The sequence below is a fragment of the Podarcis melisellensis genome (genome assembly GCF_964234715.1).
Source record: "Podarcis melisellensis genome assembly, chromosome: 1".
Classification (NCBI taxonomy): domain Eukaryota; kingdom Metazoa; phylum Chordata; class Lepidosauria; order Squamata; family Lacertidae; genus Podarcis; species Podarcis melisellensis.
The window spans coordinates 40,609-60,424 of NC_138528.1; the positions used below are offsets into that span (position 1 = coordinate 40,609).

General features: G+C 44.6%; 1 protein-coding gene across 3 annotated transcripts; it reads right to left on the minus strand.

The window, feature by feature from the left end:
• Positions 1–976: 976 nt before the first annotated feature.
• Positions 977–18,263, minus strand: LOC309365073 (uncharacterized protein). Of its 3 annotated transcripts, none has more exons than XM_081903206.1 (7): positions 17,865–18,263; positions 14,294–14,323; positions 11,992–12,486; positions 11,754–11,829; positions 11,231–11,313; positions 9,992–10,118; positions 977–4,289 (listed from the first exon to the last, which is right to left on the minus strand). In XM_081903206.1, exons 1-7 carry the CDS (start codon positions 17,991–17,993, stop codon positions 2,614–2,616), a joined length of 2,616 nt encoding a protein of 871 aa, XP_081759332.1. In that variant the 5' UTR covers positions 17,994–18,263; the 3' UTR covers positions 977–2,613. The 3 variants fall into 3 exon arrangements, with proteins under 3 accessions (XP_081759332.1, XP_081759334.1, XP_081759333.1); XM_081903208.1 differs by lacking the exon at positions 14,294–14,323 and adding an exon at positions 12,981–13,047 and having other exon boundaries at positions 17,865–17,970; XM_081903207.1 differs by lacking the exon at positions 14,294–14,323.
• Between the last annotated feature and the right edge of the window lie 1,553 nt (positions 18,264–19,816).

Consider the following 19,816-nt stretch of genomic DNA (forward strand, 5'->3'; position numbering starts at 1 on the left):
CTCCTGGATTAACGACGACACCCCTCCCCACAACCCACAGTCCGCAATTGAACTACGCTTCATTCTGGTCTTGCTTTAAAATGTGAACTGTTGACAGTGCAAAAAGATATAATTGCAACTGTTCACTTTGCAAAGGAAACCATCATTTGTAGTTACCATCTTTTCCCATGTGTTAGTCAATGTTTTTTGCTTTAAAAAACTTACTCAAAAATTGAGGTTTGTCTTATACACGGATGGTGAACCCCAAATTAAGAAATCAAAATTTTAAACATCAAACAGAACTTTGATATTTTCCTAAATATTCAAAACACTGGTATTTTTAGTATTGTATATTTAAACATCACCGGCAGTGAGCTTTTTTTAGGTGATTGCAAGCTCGCCTCCACCCCCTCCGTCTGCCGCCACTGCGCCAAGCCCACTCGTGCCTGAACCTGAGGCCGAGCCATTATACCTTCTATTTATATATGACGGGGGGGGGGGTCATTCATCCAGAAACAGTGAAAAGATTCCAGAACAGTCGTATATAAGTGGGATTGGCACTCTGAGCATGCACAGCTTCAGCTGGAAGTGCTGATAAAAGTAGAACTTTTGTTTTTTCCTTTTGCAAACAACTGACCAACAAATGCTGCCTACAAACTGTAGTGTCATGACTGCCTATAGACTGTGTCCGCCTGCATCTCGCTGCTAAAAAGAAAGAGTGAGACTTAAGTATGACGTTACAGCTCTTGCTATAATGATTGTAAATAGTGTTACCGTGAAGCATTTATGACCAGTCAAGCAATAAAACACTTGACTGAGTTTTACGGTGTCTGTGAATGTTTCTTCTCAAAGTGTAGCTTCAACTGCTGACGACTGCTTCCAGAAACTCTGCTGAAGGACTGAAAGCTGCTAACAAGGTGCCTACACATGAGTATACTTATGCAGCAAAAGTGTGATGGACTGTGACCTTTAATTCTCCTTGGAGGAAAAGGTGGTATAAAAAGGCAATAAACGAATTTTAATAAGGACAAATGTAAGGTTCTGCACTAACACAGGAATAATCAGCTGCACATATATACAATGGGTAATACTTGGCTTGACACGAGTCAGCAGTGTGATGCTGCAGTCAAAAAGGCTAATGTCTGCATCAACTGAAGCATAGTGTCCAGTTCAAGGTCAGACTAGTCCTTGGACAGACTACACCTGGAATACTGTGTCCAGTTATGTGCAGAGGAGGGTGGTTAAGATGATCAAGGGTCTGGAAAACAAGCCTTGTGAGGAATGGTTTAGGGAACTGGCTGTGTTTAGCCTCGAAAAGTGGAGGCTGAGATGGTGGAAATAGCTCAAGGAAGAGCTTTCTGGTGGTGGAAGCTGTTAAACAGTGAAATGAACTCCCTCAGAGGGTGGGGGGTGCTCCTTCATTGGAGGATTTTAAGCAGAGGCTGGATGGTCATGTCATGGATGCTTCAGCCGAGATTCTTACATTGCAGGAGGTTGAACTAGATTAACCTTGTTGTTGTTTAGTCGTTTAGTCGTGTCCAACTCTTCGTGACCCCATGGACCAAAGCACGCCAGGAACTCCTGTCTTCCACTGTCTCCTACAGTTTGGTCAGACTCATGTTTGTAGCTTCGAGAACACTGTCCAGCCATCTTGTCCTCTGTTGTCCCCTTCTCCTTGTGCCCTCCATCTTTCCCAACATCAGGGTCTTTTCCAAGGAGTCTTCTCTTCTCCTGAGGTGGCCAAAGTATTGGAGCCTCAGCTTCACTATCTGTCCTTCCAGTGAGCACTCAGGGCTAATTTCCTTAAGAATGGATGCGTTTGATCTTCTTGCAGTCCATGGGACTCTCAAGAGTCTCCTCCAGCACCATAATTCAAAAGCATCAATTCTTTGGCGATCAGCCTTCTTGATGGTCCAGCTCTCACTTCCATACATCACTACTGGGAAAACCATGGCTTTAACTATATGGACCTTTGTTGGCAAGGTGATGTCTCTGCTTTTTAAGATGCTGTCTAGGTTTGCCATCGCCTTTCTCCCAAGAAGCAGTCTTTTAATTCGTGACTGCTGTCACCATCTGCAGTGATCATGGAGCCCAAGAAAGTAAAATCTCTCACTGCCTCCATTTCTTCCCCTTCTATTTGGCAGGAGGTGATGGGACCAGTGGCTATGATCTTCGTTTTTTTGATGTTGAGCTTCAGACCATATTTTGCGCTCTCCTCTTTCACCCTCATTAAAAGGTTCTTTAATTCCTCCTCACTCACTTCATGGATCACTGCCTTGCCGTGGTGAAGGGGCTTGAATAACTCGGAGAAGCTATGAGCTATGCCATGCAGGGCCACCCAAGATGGACAGGTCATAGTGGAGAGTTTTGACCAAACGTGATCCATCTGGAGCAGGAACCGGCAAGCCACTCCAGTATCCCTGCCAAGAAAACTCCCATGGACAAAGACAAGAGATTAACCTTAGGGTCCCTTCCAATGCTACAATTCTCCCCACGGTGAATTATTTAATGGGACGTGAGCTTGGTGCTCTTACTGAAGTTCTTTCCACATTCCAAGCACTGATACGGTTTCTCCCCTGTATGAATTCTTTGATGGACCACGGGATTCCCCTTGGAATTGAAGTTGTTTCCACATCACAAGCATTTTAATGGTTTCACCCCTGTATGAATTCTTTCATGTGAAGTGAGACTTCCTTTCCAGGTGAATCTCTTTCCACATTCCAAGCACTGATATGGTTTCTCCCTGCTGTGAGTTTTTTGATGGGAAGTGCGATGGGAATTTCGACTGAATCTCTTTCCACATTCCAAGCACTGATATGGTTTTTCCCCTGTATGAATTCTTTGATGGGAAGTGAGATTTTCCTTTTGGTTGAATCTCTTTCCACATTCCAAGCACTGATATGGTTTCTCCCCTGTATGAATTCTTTGATGGGAAGTGAGAGTCCCCTTGGAATTGAAGCTGTTTCCACATTCAACACACTGATATGGTTTCTCCCCAGTGTGAATTCTTTGATGGGCCGTGAGATGGGCCCTCTTACTGAAGCTCTTTCCACATTCCAAGCACTGATATGGTTTCTCCCCTGTATGAATTCTTTGATGGGAAATGAGATGGGTATTCTGATTGAAGCTCTTTTCACATTCCAAACACTGATATGGTTTCTCCCCTGTATGAATTCTTTGATGGGAAGTGACACTTTCTTTCCGACTAAAGCTCTTTCCACATACCAAGCACTGATAGGGTTTCTCTCCGCTGTGAATTCTTTGATGAGAAATGAGATTATCCTTCCGAATGAAGCTCTTTCCACATTCCAAGCACTGATATGGCTCTTCCCCTCTGTGAATTCTTTCATGTGATGTGAGATGGGAGTTCCGACTGAAGCTCTTTCCACATTCCAAACATTGATATGGTTTTTCCCCTGTATGAATTATTTGATGGGAAGTGAGACTTACTTTCCAGGCGAAGCTCTCGCCACATTCTAAGCACTGATATGGTTTCTTCCCTGTATGAATTCTTTGATGGGAAGTGAGACCTTCCTTCTGGGTGAATCTCTTTCCACATTCCAAACACTGATACGGTTTCTCTCCTGTATGAATTCTTTGATGGGAAGTAAGATTTACCTTCCAAGTGAAGCTCTTTCCACATTCTAAGCATTGATATGGTTTCTCCCCTGTATGAATTCTTTGATGGGAAATGAGGCTTTCCTTGCAGGTGAAACTCTTTCCACATTCAAAGCACTGATAGGGACTCTCCCCACTGTGAGTTCTTTGATGGGAAGTGAGTGGGCCCTTCTGACTGAAGCTCTTTCCACATTCAATGCACCGATACGGTTTCTCACCACTGTGAGTTCTTTGATGGGAAGTGAGATGGAAGTTCCGACTAAAGCGCTTTCCACATTCCAAGCACTGATATGGTTTCTCCCCTGTATGAATTATTTGATGGGAAGTGAGACTTGCCTTCCAGGTGAAGCTCTTTCCACATTCCAAGCAATGATATGGTCTCTCCCCGCTGTGAGTTCTTTGATGGGAAATGAGATAGGAGCTTTGACTGAAGCTTTTTCCACATTCCAAGCACTGATATGATTTTTCCCCGCTATGAGTTTTTTGATGGGAAGTGAGACTCCTCTTGGAATTGAAGCTCTTTCCACATTTCAAGCACTGACAGAGTTTCTTCTCAATGGGATTTTTTTGATGGGAAGAGGAATGGAAGCTCTGACTGAAGCTTTCTCCACACACCATGTAGTTATATGGCTTCTCCACTGTGTGGATTTTGCAGTGATCTCTCTTATTCTTAATTTCCAATTCATCAGCACCTGCGACAATAAGAGAAATGGATTAGAGCCTTAGGAAGAAACTGAGACCCAGATTATTGAACAATGATAATCAATGCTTGTGAGAGAGAAAAAAGAGAAGGGAGTTAGACAATTATTTATTCATTCATTTATTGATAATAATTAAATTAGTAATAATAATAATAATAATAATAATAATAATAATAATAATAATAATAATACCCTGCCCATCTGGCTGGGTTTCACCAGCCACCCTGGACAGCTTCCAACAAAATATTAAAATACAATAATCTGTCCAACATTAAAAGCTTTCCTAAACAGGGGTGCCTTCAGATGTCTTCTAAAAGTCTGGTTTTTTTTTTCTCTTGACAACTGGTGGGAGGGTGTTCCACAGGGTAGGTGCCACTACCGAAAAGGCCCTCTGCCTGGTTCTCTGTAACTTGGCTTCTCGCAGTGAAGGAACCGCCAGAAGGCCCTCTGCACTGGACCTCAGTGTCCAGGCAGAATGATGGGGGTGGAGACACTCCTTCAGGTATACTGGACCGAGGTTCTGATTTGAAAGAGAGGTAGAGCTGGATATTATATGCATACTGATGAACACCCAGGTCTTACTACAAGGTTCAGTGTCTTTGTATTAACTGACATATTTATAGGAACCTGAGGTCAATAAAGCCTGACTCTTTTCTGGGATGGATTTTGCTTGGCCCAATCATGGACTCTTCTCCATCTCCAATGTTAGTTTTCTCGAGTCAACCAAAAACCCTGACAGAAGCTGTTTCTCCAACATGCTTTTTATTGATTTCCATAATAAAAGAAAAATACAAGAACATAATACACAACGTTAAATGCTCATTTTCACCAATCTAGAATGTGACTTCCTTCAACCTTTCCACAAATCATCCGTACTAATCTTTTTTATACAATTTCGCGTTTGTTATTTTGTAATGTCGTTGATCTATCTGATTCTTCCATTCCTCTTTAGACAATACCCTTTGCTTTTTTTTTACAGAGCTCCCTTAAAACCCACCAATGTTATTTGTCCCTCACTTAAATTTTCCAGGTAGTTCGTAAAGCTTTCCCAGTCCTTAATAAACCTCTGATCCCTTAAGTATCTGATTTTCCCTGTCATTTTGTCCATCTCCACATATTCTAACAGCTTCGCTCTCCATTCCTCAATTGTTGGTATACCCTCTGATTTCCAGCTTTGGGCTAATAATACTCTAGCCGCCGTTGTTGCGTACTGGAACAGCTTATGGTCTTTCCTTTTTATCTCCCTTCCTAACATACCCAGCAAGAAGGCCTCGGGTTTTTTAACAAAGGTGTATCTTAAAATTTTCTTCATTTCGTTATAGACGCTCTCCCAGAATCCTTTAACCTTTTGGCATTCCCACCACATATGGTAGAAAGACCCCTCCCCTTTCTTACACTTCCAGCACTTTTTACAGGAACCATACATTTTGGCTAATTTTACGGGAGTTAGGTACCAGCGGTAGAACATTTTCATTAGGTTCTCCTTCAGTATCACGCAAGCCGTAAATTTAATATGTTGTTTCCAAATCTTTTCCCACTCTTCAAAGTATATATTATGACCGAAGTCCCTAGCCCAGTGTATCATTGCCGGCTTAACTTCTTCGTCTATTAAATTCCAATCTAGTAACATACTGTACATTTTGGATAGGGTTTTGTAATTATTGTTTAGTATCTCAGTCTGAAATCTGGAGGCTTTATCCATATATCCTTTATCTTTAATGTCTTTCCTAAACATGTCATTTAACTGAAAGTAATGCAGCCAGTCATAGACTTGTTCTTTAACCTGCTCGTACGGCTTCATTGTCCACTTTCCTTCTTATTTTCTTAGCAATTGTTCGTAGGTGGCCCAATTGGCCCTCATATTTATCTTTTTGACACCCATAACTTCTAGTGGCGACAGCCAGTGCGGTGTTTTGGGCTCTAGCATGTCTCTGTACCTCTCCCATACCTCAATCAGTGGACCCTTAAAGATATGATTTCCAAAGTCTTTATGTACTTTCCTGCGCCCATGCCATAGGTAGGCATGCCAACCAAACCGGTTGTCGTGTCCCTCTAGATCTAACATTTCCCTATCTTCCAGTTTTATCCATGTTTTTACCCAGCATAGGCATGACGCCTCGTAGTACAATTTCAGGTCTGGCAGGGCAAAGCCCCCTCTTTCCTTTACATCTGTTAACAATTTGTATTTTATTCTCGGTTTTTTGCCCTGCCAGACAAATTTTGAAATTACCCTCTGCTAATCCTTAAATATCTTCATGCCTTTAATCACGGGGATATTCTGGAATAGAAACAGTACTCTTGGTAGCACAGACATCTTAATTGTGGCTATTCTGCCCCAAAATGACAGTTTAAGCCTGCCCCATGATTCTATATCTTTCTTGACTCCCTTCCATACTGTTTCGTAGTTGTTTTTAAATAGATCTATATTTTTTGGTGTTACCCATATTCCTAGATATTTCACCTTTCTAGTCACCTCTATTTCTGTTTCTTTTTGTAGTTCTTCGACTTTGTCCGTGTTCATATTCTTAACTATCATTTTTGTTTTCCTTTTATTTAGTTTGAAGCCGGCCACCTTTCCAAATTGGTCAAATTCTGCAAGTACCTCTTTTAGTGAGACAGTTGGATCTTCCATTGTTACGACCAAGTCGTCTGCGAATGCCTTGATTTTATATTCGTTCCGCCCGACTGTTACACCTTTTATTCCTTTGTTTTCTCTTATTGAGTTTAATAACACTTCTAGCACCATTATAAATAGCAGTGGGGACAGCGGACATCCCTGTCTTGTTCCCTTTGTTATTGTTATTTCTACGGTCTCCACATTATTTATGATTAGTCTTGCCTTTTGATCTGTATAGATTGCCTTTATCCCATTATAGAATTCTGTGCCCACTTCCATGTATTCCAATTGTTTCAGTAAGAAGTCCCAGATTATGTTATCGAACGCTTTTTCAGCGTCCACAAATAACAGCAGACCTTGTTTGTCACACCTATCCGTTAGGTACTCTATAATGTTTACAATGTTTCTTATGTTATCTTTTATTTGCCTACCCGGCAGAAAGCCTGCTTGATCTTTATTTAGTCTTTCTACCAGAACCTCTTTTAGTCTCCTTGCCATAATTCCCGCAAAGATCTTATAATCTATATTTAATAGGGAAATTGGTCTATAGTTCTTAATCTGTTGTAAATCCGAATCTTGTTTGGGAATTAGTGTGATTAATGCCTCCTTCCATGTTTCTGGAATTTCTCTCTCTTTGAGAATATTATTCATTACCTCTTGCAGTGGGTTCAGTACCACTGACTCCATTTCTTTATAGAATCTGCCAGTGAACCCATCTGGGCCTGGGGCTTTCCCTTTTTTTAAGTCCCTTATTATTGCTTTGATTTCTTCTTCTTCTATTGGGGCGCTGAGTTTCCCTTTTACCACTGTGGGGATCTTTTTTATGTTCTTACCTTTTAGAAACCTTTCTATTTTCCTCAGGTTATTCCTTTCGGTGTTACTGCAGAGTCTTCTGTAGAAATCCAGAAATGCCTTCCTTATTTCTTTAGGCTTGGTTATTTCTTCACCTTCCACCTCTATTTTATTTATTGTATTCTGTTCTTTCCTTTTTTTGAGTTGCCAGGCTAGTAACTTCCCTGATTTGTTGGCGTATTCAAAGCTTCTCTGTCTTATTTTTTTGATTTTCCATTCTATTTCCCTATTTATCAACATCGCAAACTGGGATTGTAAAACTTTAATATTCTCTTTTATTCTCTTATTTTTGGGGTTTTTAATTAATTTTTGTTCATTTTCCCATATTTGCTGTAAGATTTCTTTTTTCCCTTTTTCTCTTTTTTTATTCTTGATTGCACTCTGTTGAATAAAAAAACCCCGCATCACCGCCTTTCCTGCGTCCCACACCACTTTCGGCTTTGTGTCATTGCCTAAATTGTCTTCAAAGTATTCCTTAAACCTTATTTGAGCTTTCTCTACTACCTCTTGGTCATCTAACAAGTAATCTTTCATTCTCCATCTGTATATTCTGCTTTCCAACCCTTTCAGTACCATTTTTATTGGATTATGGTCCGAAATCGTTTTTGCCTGAATCCCCACCCATGCCGATCTTGGGACTAGTTCTGCCGAGATCCAGATCTGATCTAGTCTCGAAGATGAGTCATTAGGTTCCGAATGGAAAGTAAATTGCTTTTCCAGGGGGTGTTTAAATCTCCAAATATCTACCAGGTTACAGTTTTGTACCATTGAGAAGAAGGTTCTGGGTAGCTTTCCTTCTTTGCTGTCAGGGAACTGACATCTAAAGCGCCGCAGGTGCAAAGGCTCCCTGAGGTTGAGAGAGCAGTAGCAGCGGAAGAGGGAACCAGTAGAGGGCGAGCAAGAACTCCAAGGGAAAGTGAGTCGGAGGGATGGCTCAGAGACGCTTCAAGCGAAACCAGTGGGGAGGTCTCAGGACCTCCTATAGGGACACCCACACCTCGACGGAAACTGTCACGCCGAGAGGCCAGACGACGTGTTTCCGTTAAGGAGCTTTTATGTTGGAAACGTTTCCGAAAGCAGCCACTTTCGGATTCTACTAGTGATTGACGCAGCCATGCTGGAGGGGCTCCGTCACAGGCAGAGGTTTGAAAACCTGATCAAACTCTGAGGGACTTGCATTTTACGCACAAGCAGCTCATCGTCCCATCACATTTGCCTATCCTGTCCCTTAACCTATCCATCTCTAACGACACCACCCCGTTCATATCTCCTAATAAAATGATTTTCTGATCGGAGTGGTCAGATAACATTCTTTCCAACTCCTTATAAAACTCCGATTTATTGTCATTAGGTGCGTATATCCCCACTATTATTATCTTTTCTCCTTGCCAATTGATCTGAACTCCCACTACCCTCCCTTCTTCGTCTTTAAAGATTTGTTGCGCTTCGATTTGTTTGTTAGTGTAAATGACCACCCCCCTTTTTTTGCTTTGGTCAGACGATACAAATTCATTCCCTAGTCCTTTGCTAATCAGGACTCTTTTATGCTTCCTTGCTATGTGGGTTTCCTGTAGACAGATGATATCTAGGCTTTCTTTCTTTAGAATATGTTCAATTTTATTCCTCTTACTTTTATCGTTCATCCCATTCACATTCCAGCTCCAGACTTTTAGCGCCATGATTATTTACTTTTGTGTGGACCTACTGTCTTCCCTTAAGCTCTTCCCGCTGCCTCCTCCTCCTCTTCCTCTACCTCTCCCTCTGCTCTCTCTACTTCGCCCTCTGAGTCTTTTTCTTCTTCTGCCTCCTCGTGTTTGTTTTCTTCTTTTTGTATTTTTAGTTCTTTATATTTCCTTAGAAATTTGCTGGTTTCTTCTGGGTTTGTCAATTTTTGCCTCTTACTCCTATAAGTGAAGGAGATTCCTTCAGGGAACTCCCACTTAAACTCAATATTGTTCCTTTTCAATGTCTGCACCAATTCTTTATATGGTTCCCTACGTTTTAGAAGCCTGATAGGAAGGTCTTTGAAAATTTCAACTTTCCTAACAGCTCCGAAGCCTAACTGGAGGGAGAATATGCACAGACAAAACAGTTGATAGTCCTCCATTGGGGAGTTAGAATCCTTGATGCTGTAGATGGTGCTGTTGAGCTCCATCCAATTACTGGAGGTTTGTCACAATACTCAGTATCAAAACAGAAATTATGAAGCAAGAGGGAGTCTTACTGAGAGAGTCCATGACCTCACGATTCTCCTCCATGACTTCCTTATGCAGAGTTCTCTGGTCAGGATTCAGCAACACCCATTCCTCATCTGTGAAATGAACAGCAACATCTTCAAAGCACACTGGACCCTAAAAGAAAAAGGTTGTCCTCTTAGACAGCATGAAGAATATAAACTGTACACTGCTCTGCTATTTTCTGCCTGTGAATTGCTGTGTTGTTTTAATTGGATGGGTTTGCTGCACATTTCAATTATGTGAGCTTGTTTTAACATTTTAATGGAATTTTTGTTGTGTATGTTAATGATGGGTATTAATTTTGTGTAAAAGGGTGGAACTTCAAATCCTTCTCTCTGTGCAAGCATTCCAGCTTGCCATATGGAAAGATCCCCACTCCACTCCCCAATGTGCTGTTCTTGGCGGCGGGGGGGGGGGGGCTAAAGCCAACTGCAAGGGGTGCATGGGGGCGCAAGGAGCTGAGCCCCATGGTGCAACTGATGTGGCTGGCTAGAGGACTCCTGGCCACTGCTTAGAAGCCTGTCTTAGCATTCAACAATAAATATATAAATAAAAGTGCAACAACATACCTTATTTTTCACTCCATAAGACGCGCTTTTTCCTCTTAAAAACTAAGGGGAAATGTCTGTGCGTCTTATGGAGCGAATGTGTGGTCCCTGGGGTTGGGAACCTGGGCTTCCCCTACCAGCTCCACAAGCTCTGGGAGCGGAGGCAAGGCTGCGCTCAACCTTGCCACCGCTCCCCGACCTGTTCTGGGGGCTGGTGTTGGGGGAAGCTCGGGCTTCTGCCGCCCCAGCCCCGTGGCTAAAAACAAAGCTAAGGCAGCGCGCAACCTCTCCAGCCAGGAGAGGTTGCGCACGGCTAAAAACGAAGCCAAGACAGGGAACCCGGGCTTCACCTGACAGCTCCAGAAGCCTGTCCGCTGCTCTTTGGGGCTGGGGTGGGGAATAAGATTCCCCCCAAAAAAACTAGGTGCACCTTATGGTCCAGTGCGCCCTATGGAGTGAAAAATACGGTAAATAATACTACCAACACTCAGAAACCTAGTTAAGGAGAGGTGGCTGTTGATTATTCACAGCACACAAATCTTCTGGAATGGCATGTTCAGACTTTGTTAAGGGCAGTTTCACAGCAGCAAGAGGAGGGGGAGAGATTCATTTGTGCCCGGAGGCACCCAGGCAGCCCCACCCCTCAGCCTCTTTCCCCACAAGGCTTCTTCCTCCTACTTGATCTGGTTCCACAGCCGCTGCTTCCCCTCCAGCACCATGAAAAGATGGAGGAGCATGTCTTGATGGCATCATTTGGTCACCTGTAAGTAAGAAGGCAAGTAGGAAGACACAGGTGCATGCTTCTCTCAGAGGTTAAGCAGCACGGCTCTAACTTCAGATGGGCCTTACATAAAGTCTTGCCTGCTGAGTGCATTTGGATGTTTGTACTCATTTCACATTTTCATGCTACAAAAATGGATCTCCTCTCCTTGGGGTTCTTGGGACTCAGCTACACAGCCACAAATAAAAGGCTTTAAGTGTGTTTTCAGTGCAATATACAATGTGACACTAAATGACGGTGGTGAGCCTTATGGAAAATTCAATGTATTTTTTAAAAAGCATTTTCAGAACAGTTTTTATGTGTGTGTAGACTCCATGTTGGGCCCAAATGTCTTCCTCAAAAGAATTCAAAGAACCCATTATATTCGTTTCAAAATCAATAGCATGTGCCAAAATGTAGAAAGAACTCATCAATCCTTACCCAGCAGCCTCTCTCTGGTTTCCAACAGAGTCCTCTCTGAGGAATCCAAGCCCTTTTCTGCAAACAGTTCCTTTCCCTGAAAGAGCAACAAGGATTTAAAACAGAGAAATTGGAGAAGTACTGGAAAAGGAATGGCAGAGGCATTCCTTGGATGCTTTCCAAAAAAGGATGGGATTTAGGGATGTTCTCCCTCATGTTTGGAGCCCCTTAGGAGCATCCAGAGGAAAGTCTCTCTCACCTGCTGCTCTGCCTGCTTCCTCTCCTCTGCCTGACTCAGGAGAAAACCTTCAGCCAGGGCCACTGCCTGGGAACTGGTCTCCGCTCCACATTCCCTCACCCAGCTCTCCATCTCTAGTGGAAGGACAGCCAGGAACTGCTCCAAGATCACCAGGTCCAGCATCTGAACTTTTGTATGCCTTTCTGGCTTCAGCCACTGACCATCAAGACGGTAAAATTGGTTGCAAACTTCTCGGGGTCCTTCAGTCTCCAGGGAATGGAACTGCCTGAACTGCTGGCTCTGCACCTCTGAGCAGAGGGTGACCTCCTCACCCAGGACCTTCTGCAGAGAGTTTCCCCAGAAACTCTCACTGCTCCCAGTTTTGATAACATGGCCTCTTCCTGCTTCAGGGTCAGCTGACTCTTGCTCATCCATTTGTGCTCTCATGAAGCCTCGCGGAGATCCCTTTTTCTTCTGCCAAGTACTGTCTGTCCCAATTGGAAGCACTAGCAAGTCCTACAAAACAAGTGCATTGTTCTGTTATAAAATTGGTACACTGTCAGGAGAAGAAAAATGTTCCCTGAGTAAGGGTGGATGAGTCTTACTAGGAACCAGGGTTGGACTGCACCACAGCACAGTCTCTGAGCTTTCTCTAAAAGAAAAAGGAAAACTTTAGCCCTCCTAGAAGTAATGTTGCCATACAAAATGTGCAGACAACTGAGGGGATTTCTGTGAGATGAATACCCCGCTGGTTCCTGCCTTTCAGTCAATGCATGAAGTCAGAACTGCAACTGACGAGTGAGTACCAAGTGCATTGTGGACACTAGGCTGTGGTGGGTCCCCTAAACCTGGGGCCCTCAAAAGCTGCTCCCCGTCCTGTCCTCCCCCGCTAAACACACATTTATTTCCTGTTTCTGTCTCATTTTTTAGCACTTGGAATCTCCAATGTTCTCAAAACATACTACTGGTGTGGAGTCTCCCCTTTTTTGTTCTGAGGGCCAGATACTTACCTGGCCAACCCCCTGAGGATGACGCGGGTAAGTTCAAAGCACGTGGGGGTGGAGCCAAGGGACAGCACTAAAAAGCAAGTAAAGAAAGACTCATCTTCTTTCTGAGATCGTAAGTTGTTTTAAACGGTTTTAATGTGGTTTTTAATGTTGTAATCTGCCCTGGGAACTGAAGGTGAAGGGTGGATTAATAATGATGATGATGAAGATGATGATGATGGTGTGACAAAGCTTAACCCACACACAGCCATATATGCCTGGGGGGTACTCCTGAATCCAGCATGGTCACTTGAGGCTCAGGTGGCCTCAGGGACTAGAAGTGCCCATTTCCAGCTCTGGGCTAGTTTGCCATCTCTGTCCCTTTGGGACTGTGACGAGGTGTCCTTTGTAATCCATGCTCTGAATCAGATTGAATTACTGAAATACCCTCTGTGTGAAACTGTCCTTGAAGAGAAGAAGAAGAAGAAGAGGAGGAGGAGGAGGAGGAAGAAGAAGTTTGGACTTGATATCCCACCTTTCACTTGCCTTAAGGAGTCTCAAAGCGGCTCACATTCTCCTTTCCCTTCCTCCCCCACAACAAACACTCTGTGAGGCTGAGAGACTTCAGAGAAGTGTGACTAGCCCAAGGTCACCCAGCAGCTGCGTGTGGAGGAGCGGAGACACGAACCCAGTTCACCGGATTATGAGACCACTCTTAACCACTACACCATGCTGTAGGAGGACTTGGAAGATGGTCCAAAATGCAGTGAGCAGATTGTTGGCTAGCTGGTGGGCTCACTCTCTTTATTAACTGTATTTATATCCCACCTTTTTCTCCAAAAAGCTCTACTTGGCATACACCCCTCCTCATTTAATCCCCACAATGACCTGAGAACACATTTACTTGCTTTTTTAAAACTGCTGCATTGGTTGTGAGTTCATTTCTGAGCCCCATTCAAGGTGCTCACATTATCTGAAGAACCACCTCCTTCTCTAAAATACCAGTTGGATGTTTTTGAATTGGGAGAGGTCTTGGTAGTCTCACCATGCTCAGAGTTTTGGAAGGGGGATGTCCCAAGAGAGGCATTCCTTGGTTGGGGAATTCCCTCCCACAGAGGCACATCCGGCACCTTCACCAAAGCCTCTGACACCGCAGACATGTGTTTACAGGACCACCCTATTCCTGTGACTGTATTTTGCTTCAACTCTGTTTAATGTTGATTTTAAAAATTGCTGTATCCCGCCCTGGATAATAAATGGAGTAGTAGTAAAAATAGTGATAACAATAACAACAAGAACAGCAGTAACATACATCCTCAAGAAAGTGGGGAAATTGCCTGCTGGAATTTGCAGAGGTTTTGTTGCCCCTTGAGGTTACAGAAGAAAGCACACACATCATCAGGAGGGCTTTAAACTGACTAATGTGGGGGAGGGAGACAGTGCTCCTGAAGGTAGGAGTCTATCAATTGATGAAGATGATCATCCAAATGTCATAGACCGAATGGAGCAAACAGCCCACAGACCTAGTGGTGGGAGGAAAAAATCCTTAAATAAGAGACATGGGGGAATGATTAATGGACTTCAATGTCTGTACACTAATGCACAAAGCATGGGAAATAAACAAGATGAGCTTGAGCTCTTGGTACAGCAAACTAAATATGACATAATAGGCATCACTGAAACCTGGTGGGATAAGTCCCATGATTGGAATGTAATAATGGAGGGATACAATCTATTTCAGAGAAACAGACCAGACAAGAAAGGAGGAGGAGTGGCGTTATATGTCAGGGATGTGTATACATGTGAAGAGATCCAAGATTTAGAACCTCAAAGCCAAAGTGAGAGCATTTGGGTCAAAATTAAGGGAGAGAAGAATAACAGGGACCTCATTGTGGGAGTTTACTATAGATCCCCAAGCCAAACGGAGGACATAGATGATGCCTTCCTGGAACATTTGGCCAAGCATGCAAAAGGAAGGGAGATAGTAGTAATGGGGGACTTCAATTACCCGGATATTTGTTGCATGTCAAACTCAGCCAAGAGCATAAGGTCAAACAGATTCCTCACTGGCCTTGCAGACAACTTCATTGTCCAGAAAGTGGGAGAAGCAACAAGAGGAACAGCCATTTTAGATCTGGTCCTAACCAATGTTGATGACCTGGTTAGTGGGGTAGAAGTGGAAGGATCATTAGGCGCGAGTGAAGTTTACTATACAGCGGAAAGGAGCAGCCAAGCATACTAGGACTCAATTTCTTGACTTTAAGAAAGCTGACTTCATAAAACTTAGGGAAGTGCTGGGTGAGATCCCATGGACAGTAATACTAAAAGGAAAGGGAGTTCATGATGGCTGGGAGTTTGTTAAGAGGGAGATAGTAAAAGCACTACTTCAGGCAATACCAATGAGACGGAAACATGGAAGGTGCCTAAAGAAGCCAGGGTGGCTATCTAAAGAACTTTTAACTGAGTTAAGATTAAAAAAGGATGTGTACAAAAAATGGAAAAGGAGGGAAACCACTAAAGAGGAATTCAAACAAATAGCCAGCACGTGTAGACACTAAGTCAGGAAAGCTAAAGCACAGAATGAACTCAGGCTTGCTAGAAAGGTTAAAAGCAACAAAAAAGGCTTTTATGGGTATGTTCGTAGCAAAAGGAAGAACAAAGAAACAGTGGGGTCACTCAGAGGAGAAGGTGGTGAAATGCAAACAGGGGACACAGAAAGGCTGAACTCCTCAATGCCTTCTTTGCCTCAGTCTTCTCCGATAAAGAAAACAATGCCCGACCTGAAGAATTTGGAGCAAATGATTCAGCAGAGGAAACACAGCCCAGAATAACTAAGGAGATAGTACAAGAATACTTGGCTAGTCTAGATGTATTCAAGTCTCCAGGGCCAGATGAACTGCATCCAAGAGTATTAAAAGAACTGGCAGATGTGATCTCAGAACCACTGGCAGTCATCTTTGAGAATTCCTGGAGAACAGGCGAAGTCCCGGCAGACTGGAGGAGGGCAAATGTTGTCCCTATTTTCAAAAAGGGGAAAAGAGAGGACCCAAATAATTACCGCCCAGTCAGTCTGACATCAATACCAGGGAAGATTCTGGAGCAGATCATTAAGCAAACAGTCTGTGAGCACCTAGAAAGGAATGCTGTGATCACCAATAGTCAGCATGGATTTCTGAAAAATAAGTCATGTCAGACTAACCTGATCTCGTTTTTTGACAGAATTACAAGCATGGTAGATGAAGGGAATGCAGTGGATGTAGCCTAATTTGATTTCAGCAAGGCATTTGACAACGTGCCCCATGATATTCTTGTAAAGAAGCTGGTAAAATGCGGCCTTGACTTTGATACCACTCGGTGGATTTGTAACTGGCTGACTGACTGAACCCAAAGGGTACTCATCAATGGTTCCTCTTCATCCTGGAGAAGAGTGACTAGTGGGGTGCCACAGGGTTCGGTCTTGGGCCCGGTCTTATTCAACATCTTTATCAACGACTTGGATGATGGACTCAAGGGCATACTGATCAAATTTGCAGATGACACCAAACTGGGAGGGGTGGCTAACACCCCAGGGGACAGGATCACACTTCAAAACGACCTTGACAGATTAGAGAACTGGGCCAAAACAAACAAGATGAATTTTAACAGGGAGAAATGTAAAGTATTGCACTTGGGCAAAAAAAATGAGAGGCACAAATACAAGATGGGTGACACCTGGCTTGAGAGCAGTACATGTGAAAAGGATCTAGGAGTCTTGGTTGACCACAAACTTGACATGAGCCAATGGTGTGACGCGGCAGCTAAAAAAGCCAATGCAATTCTGGGCTGCATCAATAGGAGTATAGCATCTAGATCAAGGGAAGTAATAGTGCCACTGTATTCTGCTCTGGTCAGACCTCACCTGGAGTACTGTGTCCAGTTCTGGGCACCACAGTTCAAGAAGGACACTGACAAAATGGAACGTGTCCAGAGGAGGGCAGCCAAAATGGTCAAAGGCCTGGAATCGATGCCTTATGAGGAACGGCTAAGGGAGCTGGGCATGTTTAGCTTGGAGAAGAGGAGGTTAAGGGGTGATATGATAGCCATGTTCAAATATATAAAAGGATGTCACATAGAGGAGGGAGAAAGGTTGTTTTCTGCTGCTCCAGAGAAGCGGACATGGAGCAATGGATCCAAACTACAAGAAAGAAGATTCCACCTAAACATTAGGAAGAACTTCCTGACAGTAAGAGCTGTTTGACAGTGGAATTTGCTGCCAAGGAGTGTGGTGGAGTCTCCTTCTTTGGAGGCCTTTAAGCAGAGGCTTGACAGCCATATGTCAGGAGTGCTCTGATGGTGTTTCCTGCTTGGCAGGGGGTTGGACTCGGTGGCCCTTGTGGTCTCTTCCAACTCTATGAATCTATGATTCTATGATCATCAGTATTTGGCTCAATCTGGTTGATTTAAATTTAAATGTAAACATAAATCATCATCTTCACTTTGAGCCTCCCTCCCACAACTCATAAATAGACCAACATTTCCATTAAGAATCACAGATTTGTAGAGTTGGAAGGGACCATGAGGGCATCTAGCATTCTTCCATTTGCAACATGAAAAGGCGGGGGGGGAGAGTTAACCTAAGAGCTTGCCTCTTTAGGAGTTTGGCTATGCTATGTTGCTTCTGTTTAAACCAATTCAGGAACCAAGGAATCGAATCAAGAAATCCTACGCTGAACACTCATAATGAAACATATATTGCAGATATTCCTGCAGATGTATTTTGCTATTTTTGTGATATACAAATGACATGAGAAGACTCAATCTAATTATTGGTATCATTCATTACTTCTATTATCCTTGTTTATAAAGTTCAATTAAAAGTTATTCAAAGAAGAAAGGAAAAAGCACGCCCAGGCCACACCTGCAATGTACCTTCAAAGCAGAATCAGACCCCTTGAGAGTCATGGCTTCCAAAGGATCCTGGGCAAGGTGGTTAGTTAGGAATGTTGGGAATTTCAATCCTCCGTGCTGCAGATGTGTGGGACTGTTATACAGGCACATGTCTGCATTTACATTCCGGCACTGATTGTTGGAGTCTTGCGAGGGCGGAGAGCTGCCAGGCGAGACTCCCCCGTCCCGCCCCCGAGGGTTAACAGCCCGTCCTTCCTGCGGGAGGGAGAGCCATAGTTCACCGCAGGAAGAAGCGCTTTCTTGTCTCGCCTTCGATCTCCCGACCGTCTTTCTCTACGGATTGCGTGGCTCAGGTTCTCCTTTTTATTTTTTGCACAGATATTTCTGTCCAGATGGTTCTGTCTGGCTGCCCCGCCTGCTAATACTCAACGTGCTCTGTCTCTCGTTCTTTGCACGCCCGTTTCCCCCGAGGAAGAGCCGAGATGCTCGCCTCCCTCCTGCCCTGGGGGCCCCGCGCACCGGCCCCGGGACTGGCTCCCCCTCCCCGGGGGAAGAAAGACTCACCTCCGAGGCTCCCGGGCGGAGAGAGACCCGAGCCGGAAGAGACCCGCGAGGGACCTGCGCCCGCCCTCCTCTCTTGTCCTCTCTAGGCATCCGGCGCCACGCCCTTTAACCCTTCGCTGGGGCTCGGGATGCCTTCCTATCCTGTCCTCTCTAGGAATCCGGCGCCGTGCCTTTTAACCCTTCGCTGGGGCTCGGGATGCCTTCCTATCCTGTCCTCTCTAGGAATCCGGCGCCACGCCCTTCAACCCTTCGCTTGGGCTCGGGATGCCTTCCTATCCTGTCCTCTCTAGGAATCCGGCGCCGTGCCTTTTAACCCTTCGCTGGGGCTCGGGATGCCTTCCTATCCTGTCCTCTCTAGGAATCCGGCGCCACGCCTTTTAACCCTTCGCTGGGGCTCGGGATGCCTTCTTTTCCTGTCCTCTCTAGGAATCCGGCGCCATGCCTTTTAACCCTTGGCAAGCCTAGCGCGCCAAGCTGGGCCGCCCCCTGGCCCGGGAGGGAGTGCCCGCCTTGTTCCCTTGCTCGGGGCCTGAGCGGGTCTTCTTCGAAACTTTCCTTCGTTTGTTTAAGACCCTTGTTAACATCTCAGCCAGGGCTTTGCGGAGCTCGGGGGTTTCCTGTACCGGAAAAGGAAGGTTCTCCGAGGGACCTTGGCTTTGGACTAGTTTGAATGGCGGGAAGGGAGAGAGAGCGAACGTGTCCTTCCTCGGGACTGTGCGGCCCGTGCTGCCCGCAGATGCTTGTTCGGGGGACAAGGAAGAGACGCGCCTCTGGCTCACCCCCCCCCCCCGCTCTCCAGCCCCCAGCCCCGCTCTTCAGCCTCCGGCAATGTCGGGGGGAACTTCCCGGTCCACCAAGGACGGGGTTTGTTCTGAAGGAAGCACTTGGAGCACTTGGGAATATACTCTGCAGAGGTCTGGTTTATCTCCCAATGTTCTGCCAGCCCGTCTTTCCTTGGCGTGGCTCTGGCACTGCCCAAACACCCCTGCACCAAACTCCCATCTTATTTGCTGCCGCCACCACAGAGAGCTCCTCTTTGAACACTTCTCTCCTGAGGTAGCAAAGAAGGAGGGGTGTGGTGGACTATAAAGGATTTATTGAAAAATAAACAAGGGTTTCAAGATAACTGTGTAAAAATGTTCATTTTTGCTACTTTATTACAGCAGGAGCAATGGGTAGTATAATGCTATTCCTATAGTACTAATCTAACCAACCTGCTTCAGAACTGCCACTGCTCTCTCCCCTGTTAAGGAAAAAATACAGGGTGAGAGACTACTCAACAGCCCAGCTTGCCAGGGTGCAAGTCCCCCGCGGTTCTATGTGGTCAGTAAAAGAAAAAAGTTCCAGCCAAGTAATTTGGAGCAAAACAGTGATCAGTAGACCACGATCTTTATTGCTGCACAGCAGGT